This window comes from Camponotus vicinus, unplaced genomic scaffold (genome assembly GCF_025532165.1).
Source record: "Camponotus vicinus isolate PSW18456_S1 unplaced genomic scaffold, iyCamVici1.0 SCAF_2, whole genome shotgun sequence".
Taxonomy (NCBI): Eukaryota; Metazoa; Arthropoda; class Insecta; order Hymenoptera; family Formicidae; genus Camponotus; species Camponotus vicinus.
In genome coordinates this window covers 22058576-22072465 of record NW_028141956.1, presented here as the reverse complement: position 1 = coordinate 22072465, position 13890 = coordinate 22058576, and the positions used below count along the sequence as shown (strand labels likewise).

The window sequence follows — 13890 nt, the reverse complement described above, 5'->3', positions numbered from 1 at the left end:
AACATGTTTTTTTCAAGATGCTTCCCCCCTATAGGGCCCCCTATAGGGGCCATGAAGCAAAAATGGCACGAATTTTTTTGGCTCCTATAGGGGTCCCTGACAGTGAAGGGGTTAATCGAGATTACCATATTTGAGATGTATTTGAAATGTATTGGAAAAATATTGTCAATATGTTTTAAAATACAGAAATATTTGCGACGAATTTGAATACGATTTGCAAATACTTATTAGTATTTCAGCCAGTTTTTGCAAATATGTGACCATATTTAAATATAAATACCAATATAGTATTGATATTTGAAATCTTTTAAATACAAATACAGAATTGGTAATTGCTAAAATTATCAAATACCAATATCAATATTGATATTTGATGGATATTTAAATACGAAATATTTAAATATTTTACAGCTCTGATTGAAGTATATACAGGGTGGCCCATTTTAATCCATCCAGTCGAATATCTCGAAAACCAAGCCCGGGAGAGAAAAATGTTTCAGACAAAAGTTATTTGGTTTCGAGGGGGCCATAAGATGGTACCATTGGTTTGACCTTGAAGAGTCATTTGAAGGTCACATGAAGGTCACCTTCAATTTCTTAAATGGAACCTACTATTTGTCATTGCATATTCTTGTAGCTTATCTCGAGAGCTTTCCAAAACACTATAATTAAGTACCTTTTCGTTAAGTACTTTTTGAGTTATGAGGCTTGAAATAATTTCTTAATTTTACATAAAATATCTTGTAAAATATTCATTTTTCGATTATCTTACCTTAATAATTTTACGTACAAAATAATGAGAGGAATCAATTGGTGTAAAGAAAACACATAGTTGTTTTAAAGAAAAAATATGTAATTTGCAATTAACAATTTCATATTTTTTCTTCAAAACAACTATGTGTTTTCTTTACACCAATTGATTCCTCTCATTATTTTATACATAAAAGTATTAAGGTAAGATAATCGAAAAATGAATATTTTACAAGATATTTTACGGTTTATGTAAAATTAAGAAATTATTTCAAGCCTCATAACTCAAAAAGTACTTAACGAAAAGGTACTTAATTATAGTGTTTTGGAAAGCTCTCGAAATAAGCTACAAGAATGTGCAAAAATATATAGGGTGTTCCATTTAAAAAAATTGATGTGACCTTCACGTGACCTTCAAATGACTCTTCAAGGTCAAACCAATGGTACCATCTTATGGCCCCCTTGAAACCAAACAACTTTTATCTGAAACATTTTTCTCTCCCGGGCTTGGTTTTCGAGATATTCGACTGGATGGATTAAAATGGGCCACCCTGTATTTACTTCAATCTTTTTAACTTTAAAACAGTAAATGTGTTCTTGAGGTCACTTTAAGGACGATCGGTGATACCAGTAGGCTCACTATTCAAAAAATATTAATTAAATCTATTATTAATCGTGTATTAATCCTAATTATAATAATTTAGTTAAAATTAAAATTTAAAGTTAAAATTTGAACATTAGTATTTATATATTTAGAAAGTAATTCGGAGGTTTTAACCCATAGAAAAGTATTTAATAAAGGATCCTAACTTAATATTAATAATTATTTGGAAACGATGGCAAAAGTGGAAGATTTGATCGTTATTCATATTTTATTAAAACTTTTTGACAATGCCTCTTCAACCTACACTATCCTATGTCTTGAACAACACTGAACGACAGGTTTACTAATACACATACATCAGCGTTTTTTCTGCCAAAAATTGGATTCGGCGTAACGATAATAGCGTAAACAGCGTAAAATAACTAGGCGGAAGCTGATACTTAAATGAAACGATGTGATTGGTCGGCGCAAGTTACGCCGTATGTGACGGCACCCTAAACCATTCTGGCTCCATCCATATTGGCACATGTTCCTTCCTAATATTCTTTATTCAATGGCAGAAACCAAGCAGGATCTGCGTACGCGTAATTTGACTGCAGATTGACGGCAGAAGTGGAACAGGGTTTGCATGCGTGATCTGATAACAAATTGGCAACAATCTGCATTTGATTCGATAGATCTTTCGCTTACCGCTATGTAATGTACCTTCTCGTAATCAAATTTTTGTTAGAAATAAATATATAGTAACGATTATTAATAAAAGATCAAAAATATAGTAACTATTTCTATCACTTTAATTTCTGATATCTGATACAAGCAGATGAGATTCAGAATATTGAACTGATTGTAATCAATAGGATAAATGGAAAATTATTCATTTATTGCCTATTTGAAGCATAAAGGAAGAATTTAATTCTAAATAAATTATATCTAAAAAGAACCTTACAAAGGTACAAAAAATACGCCAAGTACATAAAAAATATTCTATCTTGTATGCATCTTTAATAAAAAAATTCCTTAAAAATAATTTTTTACAGTAATTTTCTCTCAAAAAATTATTTTCTTAAAAAACAAAACCTCAACAAATAATTTTCATAAAAAAATATTAAAAAATAAAATATCAAAACTAAATATGAAATAAATAATTACTATTAGCCAAGTACTTAAGAGCAATTTGTAAATTTAATATAATATTTGCCGTGAAATATCAATTTTATACAGTAGAAATATTATACATAAATTCTCCCTAAGAAATTAAAACGCATTTTATATTTATTCAGAGAAAATTGATTTTTAAAATATTTAATGAAAATTAGGATTCTTTTAATTCTTAAAACACATTTTATATAATGTATATAATTTTAAAAAAAAAGGTTCACGCAAGTTTTAAATCGCACAGTCTTTAAATCGAAGTAAGTTATGAAAACTTGGCGTGCCCGGATTGTTTACATTATAAACAAATATATCTCCAATAAAATGTAAAATATTAGACATGTAATTAAATATTTAATCTGTATTTGATTACGATCCGAGCACGCCAAGTGCTCGGTTGCGGGAGGGGGGGCCGAAGGCCTCCCTTGCACCTCCCGCGTGTGTGTGTGTGTGTGTGTCTACACATACATTTGTGATATTTTTTAATTGTATTAAATTGTATTAAATTCTATATAAATTTAAATTGTATTAAATGTATTTAAAATTATTATTTTTTCACATAACAGCTAAAATAGTAGGTTTATGAAAAAAATGCATATAACCTTTTTTGTAGAGTTTTTCAGCGGCTTTATTTTTTGCTTAAAATTTTTTTCTCAAATCAATATTTTTGGAGATAAAAAGCATTAAAATTGTGAAATTTTTTTGTTAATAACTTTTTAATAAACAACGTCCGCCGGCTAAAATCTTCAGAATATTAATTAGAGATATGACCTTGACAACATATGTCAATAACACATTTGTGCGAAAGTGCAGGTTTTATATTTTTGTGGTATACCGTTTCTAAAATGTTAGATTTCACCCCAAAGGGTGGTTTTTAAAAATTGTTATCATATGGTAAATTAGTCTTTCTACAAGTCATAACTAACAGTACAGGTTTTATATTTTTGTGGTGCACCGTTTCTGAAATATTAGATTTCACCCCCAAGGAGTGGTTGTTAAAAATTATCATTATACGCTAAATTAGTCTTTGTAGAAATCTTAACTAACGGTACAGGTTTTATATTTTTGTGGTATACCGTTTCTAAAATGTTAGATTTCACCTCCAAGGGGTGGTTTTTAAAAATTATCATTATACGGTAAATTAGTCTTTTTACAATTCTTATCTAACAGCATAGGTTTTATATTTTTGTAGCACACCGTTTCTGAGATATTAGATTTCACCCCTAAGGGGTTAAATCTTTTTAAAAATTATTATTATATAATAAATTAGTCTTTGTAAGAAACCTTAATTAACGGCGTGAGTTCCATATTTCTGCGACGCATCATTTTCGAGATATTATTTTTCGTCCTCAAAAGGTGGTTTTTGAAATTTGCTTTTATAAGGGATGGTTTTTGAAAATTGTTACTATACGATAAATTACTTTTTTTTAAATTTTATTTAACAGCAGTAGTTCCGTATTTTTACGGCTCCGTTTCTAAGATATTAAATTCCATCCCGAAGGGATAGTTTTGAAAATTGTTACTGTACGATAAATTAATCTCTCACACGTACGTACACACATACATATACATATCACACGTATGCACGCATATGATTTTGTCTCTTAAAGCATTGTACATATCGAAGCAATAATCGTATTGTGGCGTCCCTCCATCTGGACAAAATACAGATGAATGGATTTACGAACGCACTAGCGCCATCACATAGGCTGATGGCAGAGAACTAGACGTGAGCTCTTACGTCTGTCGTAGTCGTGGACGTAAAGTAAGACAGAGAAAAACCGTATGTCGTAAAGACCATTGTGAATGCGGAAAGTGCATCATGAACGAGGTAAGTAATATTAATATATAAATATATTGAAATACATATTTCTGAATATTTTATTTATAAGTAAATATACTAAAAAAGAATAAAATAAAAATAACTTTATTTAAAATGATTTGTCTTCATTTCGTTTATCGAAAAAGTAATTGTCAAAATAGTAATTGTTATTTTAGGTTAATTAATATTTTTCTTTGCTATTTCAAAATACATTGATGGAAAAAATTTTCTTAACAAAATTTCTTAATTAATTTTCTTAACAAATTTTCTTTCTATTTTTTAAAATTTGTATCTAATTTTTAATTTGTTTCTTCAACAGAAAATTTATCTTTTTGACAACCGCTACTAAGAGTAATATAAAAAAATGTCTGATCATTTAAATTACTGCAATACTATTGCTGATTTGCCTGATGAAATCAGTACAGATGACTGGGATAATGGTTGTGAATCTGCATCTATTGATATTAACGAAAAGAGTGGCGATGAGCTTCTCATTGAATTATATAGAGAACGTCCATTTTTATATGATAAGAATAATACCAGTTTTAAGGATTGTTTGATGAAGCAAAATGCTTGGGATGAAATATCCAAAATAATGACTGAAACTAATGGTGAAAAATAAATTTGAAAATTTATATAATAAATCATATAATTACAAAATAATGTTAATACACACACACATATATATATTAATTTTTTAATCTTATACTTTCTGTTTAGGTGACATGTACACTCCTTCATATTGCCAAAAAAGATGCATCTCCTTAATAGACCAATACAGTAGAGAGAAAAGGAAAGCTGAAATTGAATGTAAAAGTGGAAGTGTTGCGGCTAACTTCTTTTACCACTTCTCTTACAGTAGATTCCCCAATTCGAAATGCCAAAGCTATGAAACATGGTAGGTCACCTGTCGCAAGATATCTAAAAAAATATAATAATTATAATACACTTATATTAACTATCTAGATATTTAGGCATGAAATATGTACTTCAATAAATACCTTAAAGTTATTAAAAGTCGTAACTCTGGAATTAAAGCACGAGAACTTTGTTTTACCAAGTATGGATTTATCATATGTAATAATTGCTGAAAATGTACCAACGTCATTCTGGTGTAGCGATAAAATAATTCAGAATCGTTTTTTATTTCTTGAAATAAATTGTTATAATCTCCATATTGAAGTCTCTTGTCATTGATCGGACTCACAAGCCATCGCCTATTTAACCACCTGATTTGCCTTTTTTTACGTATCAATAGAAAACACAAGTTTATCCAGTACATCACCAAAATAAAAAATTCCTTCTTTTTCATTTTCATTAAAAAGTGCTGTTATATATAAATGTATACTGAAAAAAATAATATATAAAATTTGTTAATAATTTACTTATTTTATTGATAATAAATAAATCATAATTAATTCATAATATGATGTACATCATATTTTTAAAGATATTATTAGATTTTAAAATATTTTTCTCAATGTGCAATATATTTTGAAAAAATAAAGGAAAATACTGGTTAACCTAAAAATAGTTACTATTTCGACTATTTAGTAAAATAAAATGAAGACAATAAATCATTATCTTTGTTTTTATATTGTCTGTATTATTTTTAATTTATTTTAGTATATTTATTTATAAATAAAATATTCAGAAATATGTATTTCAGTATATTTATATATTAATATTACTTACCTCGTTCATGATGCACTTTCCGCATTCACAATGGTCTTTACGACATACGGTTTTTCTCTGTCTTACTTTACGTCCACGACTACGACAGACGTAAGAGCTCACGTCTAGTTCTCTGCCATCAGCCATACCTCGCCCCGATCCACCAAAGACATAGAGGCACTCAGGTCCGAATTCATAGTCGTTTCTCAAATCTTAAGACTAGAGAATTTCTTAAATCTATCCTAATGCGACCATTTCATTGGTTGAATAGGATAGCTCAACCAATGAAATGGTCGTATTAGGATAGATTTAAGAAATTCTCTAGTCTTAAGATTTGAGAAACGACTATGAATTCGGACCTCACTCTAGTGTGTCTCGTCGTCCGAAGCGGACGCAAGTTACCAAAGACTGAAACCATAGTTGTAAATTCCTTTGTTGTAAAATATATTTTTATAAAGACAAACTGAATGTATCAATCCACCCGGCATCGAACGACAGTTAATAGGAGGTCTTTAATAACCTGACTCCCTATAGTGGTAACCACCGACGTGAGATATATTTTTTTTTCCCGCCTCGCACCACGTGGCGAACGAAAACACGTGGCGATATTTAGGCAAGAGGTATGCCGATTGAACATTCGCCAACAAGACTAGTCAAAGGAAACAACACCGAGCACACGACGTCCGTCGAGGAAAAATCATTCGACAACCCTTATCCGAAAGCTATGAATAACGACGGAGAGGGATCAAAAAGCGCAAACATCGACGCAGTCCAGGCAGTGCGCTTACCACCATTTTGGAAAGACAATCCGGCATTATGGTTCGCACAAGCCGAAGCAGCTTTTGCAATACACCGAATAACAAGTGACGAATCAAAATTTCGCTACATAGTACTCAATGCTGATCAACCCGTTCTTCCCTTTGTGGCGGATTTGATAACTAACCCACCTGAGCAAGACAAATATCAAACCTTGAAAGATCGCATATGCTCGATTCTGGGAGAGACAAGTGCAACGAAGATCAGAAGACTTTTAGGCTCACATGAACTAGGAGACGAGAAACCCTCCATCTTCCTACAACGTCTACGGAATTTGGCAGCAAATCAGGTAACGGATGAAATTCTAAAATCTATATTTATGGAACAACTCCCAGAAAGTGTGCGTACCATCCTGGCAATTAGCGAAGTTCAAGATTTAGCAAAGCTAGCGGCCCAGGCAGATAAGGTGGTAGAAATGGCCAGACCAGCAGCGACAGCAATCCAGACTATCACCGAAAAACAGACAGACGCAGACAATCAGATCCTGCAGGAGATTGCGGAACTGAGGAAACAAGTCAAGAAACTCTCCGTAAGAGATAAATATAGGCGACGCAGTAGATCGCGAGGACATTCCAGCGGCCGAGAACGAGCAGACAATCGCGAATGTTCACATCACCGTCAAGACCGCGAAGGTAACGCCGAGTACTGCTATTATCACAACAGATTCGGCGACAAAGCGTTTAGATGCACACAACCTTGCACATTTAATAAGCCGAAGGCGGTGGAAAATTAAACCCGCCGTCGCGAGTACAGGCGGTCGTCGACGGGGTGGTTAGAAATAATAAACGCCTGGCAATAACCGACAAGAAGAATGGCATTACGTACCTTATAGATACGGGAGCAGACATATCAGTAATCCCGAAGAGGATGATGAGAGGAAAGCTCACACCCGTAGATTTTCAACTGTTCGCAGCAAACAACACAATCATAAATACTTACGGCAGCAGCTCACGAGTAGTGGATTTAGGACTACGACGTTCATTTAGATGGCAGTTCATCATAGCTGATGTCCGACAGCCGATCATAGGCGCAGACTTCCTGGCGCACCACGGGATTCTACCGGATCTAAAGAATAGAAGACTGGTCGAAGAACAGACTCTACTGAGTACCAAGGCAAGGATAACCACAGGGAAACAGCCCACCGTTGCCACAATAGACAAAGGATGCAAAGTCAAGGAACTCTTACGCAGGTACATCGAAATCACACGTCCTACAGCGCTCAAGAAGACCGTACACGATGTGAAACATCACATTGTGACCAAGGGACCACCATTGGCAGAAAGACCACGCAGACTGCCCCCAGAAAAGTACGCAGCCGCGAAACGAGAGTTCGAGACGATGTTGGCACAAGGAATATGTCGCCCCTCTTCATCACAATGGGCAAGTCCGTTACACCTAGTACGTAAAAGCAACGGAGAATGGAGACCGTGCGGAGATTTTCGTAAATTGAACAGTGTGACGATCATGGATAAGTATCCTCTACCTCACATACAGGACTTTACATACCACTTAGCTGGATGCACCGTTTTCTCCAAAATAGATCTTGTGAAAGCATACTTTCAGATTCCAGTAGCGGAAGAAGATTGCCATAAAACTGCAATAACTACACCATTCGGATTGTATGAATTTTACAGAATGCCATTTGGTTTGCGAAACGCAACGCAAACTTTCCAAAGATTTATTGACGCAGTTCTAAGAGGACTCGACTTTTGTCACGGCTATATCGACGATCTGTTGGTAGCATCAAGAGACGAAGAGGAACACCGAAGACATCTCGAGCAAATATTTCAACGTTTAAAGGAGCACGGACTATCTATCAACGTGACAAAAAGCGAATTTGCGGAAAAAGAAGTCGAATATCTCGGATACACAGTCAACAAAGAAGGAATACGTCCGACGAACGATAGAGTAAAAGCCATCGTTGATTTCAAGAAGTCGAACAATATAAAAGAGCTTAGGAGATATCTTGGGATCATCAACTTCTATCACAGATTCATCAAAAATGCAGCAGCCATTCTAGCTCCATTAAATGGATACCTGACAGGAGCGAAGAAACGCGACAAGCGGCCAATAGAGTGGACTACACAAGCAGAGGAAGCCTTTCATGAAAGTAAAAGACGTTTAGCAGAGACTACCCTACTGGTTCATCCACGAGGAAACGCCAAACTATTCCTCAGAACAGACACTTCCAACGTAGCCATAGGAGCGGTATTGGAGCAGTATCAAGAGGGAGAATACAAGCCATTAGGATTCTTCTCTAAGAAGTTATCTGAGGCACAACAAAACTATAGCACATACGACAGAGAACTCCTAGCAATTTATTCCGCATTAAAATTCTTTCAACACATGGCAGAAGGACGAAACGTAGTTGTGTTAACGGATCACAAACCACTACAATACGCGTTCTCACAAGCTTCTAATAAAGCCTCTGAACGGCAAAGGAGACAATTAGACTTTATAAGTCAGATTACTATTAATATTGTCCATATTGCAGAGCATGAAAACCAGGTAGCGGATGCACTGTCACGAGTAGAAGCAGTCAACCTACCAGTTATCGTCACAACAGACGAACTTTACGAGGAACAGCAGAAAGACGAGGAACTCAGAGCTCTACTGGAGACTGAGACATCACTCTCACTAAGGCCACTACGGTTAGACGGAGGAGACAAAACCATATACTGCAGTGTCGACAAGGAAATTCGAATATACGTACCGAGAGTATTACGGAAGCAAATTTTCGACAACATACATAATCTGTCACACCCAAGTGGAAGGACAACAAAGAAAACAATCGCACAAAGATTCGTTTGGCCAGGTATGCAGAAAGATATTGCTAACTGGGCCAAGACATGCTTACCGTGTCAGAGAGCGAAAGTCCACAGACACAATCACAGAATTCCAGAGCGAATTCCAGTCCCGAACGATAGGTTCCAACACGTACACCTAGACATCGTAGGACCGCTACCCAACTCTAAAGGAATAAGGTACTGTTTAACCATGATCGACAGGACAACAAGATGGCCGGAAGCTACACCAATAGCGGACACATTAGCGGACACTGTAACAGACGCATTTTTTAATACATGGATCGCACGATTCGGAGCACCATACATGATTACAACCGACAGAGGAGCGCAGTTCGAATCAGCAATATTTGAAGCGATGGTCAAGCTAATAGGAAGTCGGAGAATCCGAACGACAGCGTATCACCCGCAGGCAAATGGGATGATCGAGCGATGGCACCGATCGCTCAAGGCAGCAATCATGTGTCACGGCACCACGGATTGGACTAATGTACTTCCTATGGTACTTTTAGGATTGCGAAACAGTTACAAGGACGACATTAAGACATCCGCAGCAGAGATGGTCTACGGAAAAACACTACAGATACCCGGTGAATATTTCGCAGCCGAGGAGCCCACAGGATGCCCGGACATGTTCGTGCAGAAACTACGCGAGCGAATGCGGCGAGTAGGACCGAAGCCCACAGCGCATCACATCAAACAAAAGGCCTTTGTTCACAAGGAGTTGGAGGACTGTACACATGTCTTCGTCAGGGTCGATCGAGCGACCAGATCCCTAGAACAACCATATGAAGGACCTTTTCCCATAATCAAAAGACTGACTGATTTTTTGTACAGGATCAACTACAAGGACCGACCGACTGAGATCAACATTGACAGATTGAAGCCGGCGTTCATTGAAAGGGCTAGGGAGAACCAACAACTATCTGAGGATAATTCCCTTCCAGAATCTTCGCCAGCTGAGACAGAGAAAGGACATCTTGCACGAAAAATTAGATTCGCGACTCCATGAACGGAGTCACTAAGGGGGGAGTGATTGGCGTCCCTCCATCTGGACAAAATACAGATGAATGGGTTTACGAACGCACTAGCGCCATCACATACCTCGCCCCGATCCACCAAAGACATAGAGGCACTCACTCTAGTGTGTCTCGTCGTCCGAAGCGGACGCAAGTTACCAAAGACTGAAACCATAGTTGTAAATTCCTTTGTTGTAAAATATATTTTTATAAAGACAAACTGAATGTATCAATCCACCCGGCATCGAACGACAGTTAATAGGAGGTCTTTAATAACCTGACTCCCTATAGTATACGCAGCGGTGTAAACGCCGCTTGAGGGACAAACTCGCTTTGCTTGTGTGCGTGCGAGCATACGTACGTGAGACTGAAGAAAATCCGGGAGGAAAATAAAGTAACGTAAAATGTCACAATTTTGATATACGATCATCATTTCTTGGGATTGACCGCACCGATTTTATTCAAACTGGTCGCAATCGAAAACTTGTATTCACATTATATTATAAAAGTGTCGTTAGATTTTTGATTACGGTCTTAGTTTCTGAAATATCTGAATCGAAAGTTTACATGACCTGAAATTCCGGATAAGGTATTTGGTAGCGCCGCGTCGAGAGCAGTGACTCTCAATGCTCGGATCCTGTTTTTTATGTACTTGGCGTCACGACGTTACCGCGTCGCTTGATCTCAAGTATTATAAGTTAAATTCAATTACTTTCACTATTTACTGTATTATTAATTTAATTAAATTGAACTAGTCCTTTACTATATGTGAGATATAACTATGATATAACATATATTACATATTATATGTTATATTAGAAGAAAATTGTAATTAACCGATAATTCGCCGATAAGTCTTATTTAGCATCTGTAATAATCAATTTTATTGCATTTAGATTACATATTTATATGAACGACCAGACGCTGGAGATTCTGCTCGGGATCTGTTGCCAATCTGCCGTCAGATTACGCGTGCGCAGATCCTGCTCGGTTTCTGCCGACAATTTGACGTCAAGCCATGTTAACAGATCCTGCTCGGTTTTTGCTGACAATCTACTGTCAGATTCTGTGAGCAGGTTTTGCTAGCAAATCGTGAGCCTATTGCGGACATAACGAATGTCAATCTGTTAGCAACTTTTGTGGAAATCTGTCGCGTCTGCTGGCAAATTGCGCGCATTTTGTTTACCGAGATGTTAAGATATTAAGATATTAGGATATTAAGGATAGTTTAAAAATGCTTATAATCCCAGTAAACACTATTATATTAATGTTATAAGCAATATAAAACGAAATGTTACAAGTAATATATATAAGTATCATGAGTAAGATATTGATTAATTGTAATTTTTTATTTATATATGTAATATGTAATTTAACATATGCAGGGTTGAGAAGTAACTCGTTACTTGTAACGAAGTTACAGTTATAGTTACTTTTTTTCGGTAACTCTAACTTAACTCGTTCCTTTTTTTCAATTTGTAACTGTAATTTAACTCAGTTACATATTTTCGGTAACTAGTAACTAATTTAATAATTACTTTAATAGTTACTTTATATATATATATATATATATATATATATATATATATATACATATTAAATATAAAGATATAAAATATATAATAGATATAAAATATATAATATATAAAGATTTAAAAAATATATATATATATTTTTTTTTTTAATCTTTGCAAATCGTATTGGACCGCCTTGCACTTGCGCATAAACGCTTTTATCGATACTTTATGATCCAATGCATATGCTCCCATTTTTTATTAATAAATATTTTAAACATTAAAAAAAACTAACTAAAAAAATATAGTAATAAATATTTGTAATTTGGATTATTTGTGATGTATACATATACACATATATAAAAAATATAGTAAAAAAGTAAAGATTAATTATATCCATATACTATCTATCTTAAAATAATGAAATTATAAGAGTGATGCAATAAAATTATATTTTTTATAAGTTTTCTTTTACATTAAATAAAAATTTTTGTTTTTATTCAGCTGTTTTTAAATTAAAATAAAATATATATTTCTCTCTTTAAAGTAAATGCCATTCTAAAATTCCCTATAATTTGCAAGAATTAAATTAATACCTTATAAGATTGTCATTAAACTTTTATTACTACGTGCAGATTTAATATTTTTATTTCCATTCCAAGGAAGTAACTACAAAGTAACGACTCGTTACTTTTTAAGTAACTGTAACTGTAACGCGTTACTTTTCAGAATCGGTAACTTGTAACTGTAACTAATTACATTTTTTACTAAAAAAACTGTAACTGTAACTAATTACTTTTATAAAGTAACTTTCCCAACTCTGAACATATGTTACATCATAGTTATATTCTATGTAAAATTAGTTCATATAGAATACTGATCATATATATGAAATAATTAATTAAATAAAATAAATTATGTATATTCATTAATTTATAAAACTTGGAATTTAATTTATATATAAATTGTAATTTTTTACTTTAGACAATAAATAAACTATTTCCCATTTACCCGTTTCATTTCTGATAATCTGTTTAACATTTTGAATCTCTTATTAGGATTATATTAGAAATTAAACTAAAGATATATAATTTGGATCTTATGTTGGTTGTCTTTTGTAGAATATATCCATTTCATGATAAAGAATTGAATATAAATTAGTTAAAATTTGGTTTCGGTATATATAGCAACCAAATATATAACAATATTATATTACAATATTTTTTGTTATGTTACTGTCGTAATGTTGCAAAATAATACGATATATTAGTTTTATATCATATAGATAACTTGTGTTATATTATTTGTTACTTCTATATATTACAGCAACAGTGTTTATTGGGATAATATTTAAAATATATTAAGAATAGGGCACTTTTTGAGATTATAGTCCATATTCTAAATCCTCTTTTATCGATAAAAGTGTCTCTAAAAGTGGTTTATAGCCAATCAGAATATTCGTATTAAGTTAGCCGGAAATTTTTCAGCCAACCAAAAATCTCCTTATGGAATCGTTTGTATTTCGTATGAAGATGTTTGAAGTGTGATTAAAAACGTTTGTGAGTAATTAGAATAATTATAAAAAATTAATCATTTTTACAGTATGTAGTTAGCCAACATAACTAAATATTAAAAATTCTCCTTATGAATCGTTTGTATTTCGTATGAAGAGTTTTGAAGTATAATTAAAAAGGTTTGTGAGTCATTCGTTTAATTTTAATTAAATTTTTTTATA

General features: G+C 33.8%; 1 protein-coding gene and 1 long non-coding RNA gene across 3 annotated transcripts; one reads left to right on the top strand and one right to left on the bottom strand.

Moving 5' to 3' along the window:
• The first annotated feature begins 4213 nt into the window (after positions 1 to 4213).
• LOC145966577 (uncharacterized) lies at positions 4214 to 5503 on the top strand. Of its 2 annotated transcripts, XM_083090764.1 has the most exons (4): positions 4214 to 4337; positions 4648 to 4939; positions 5049 to 5226; positions 5295 to 5503. In XM_083090764.1, coding segments are annotated over exons 2-4 (426 nt in total). In that variant the 5' UTR covers positions 4214 to 4337; positions 4648 to 4692; the 3' UTR covers positions 5296 to 5503. The 2 variants fall into 2 exon arrangements, with proteins under 2 accessions (XP_082946890.1, XP_082946889.1); XM_083090763.1 differs by having other exon boundaries at positions 5049 to 5503.
• Positions 4941 to 6157, bottom strand: LOC145966578 (uncharacterized). Its single transcript, XR_014437074.1, has 3 exons — positions 6024 to 6157; positions 5330 to 5675; positions 4941 to 5249 (listed from the first exon to the last, which is right to left on the bottom strand). It is a non-coding gene; the product is annotated as an uncharacterized LOC145966578 (long non-coding RNA).
• Positions 6158 to 13890: the final 7733 nt, after the last annotated feature.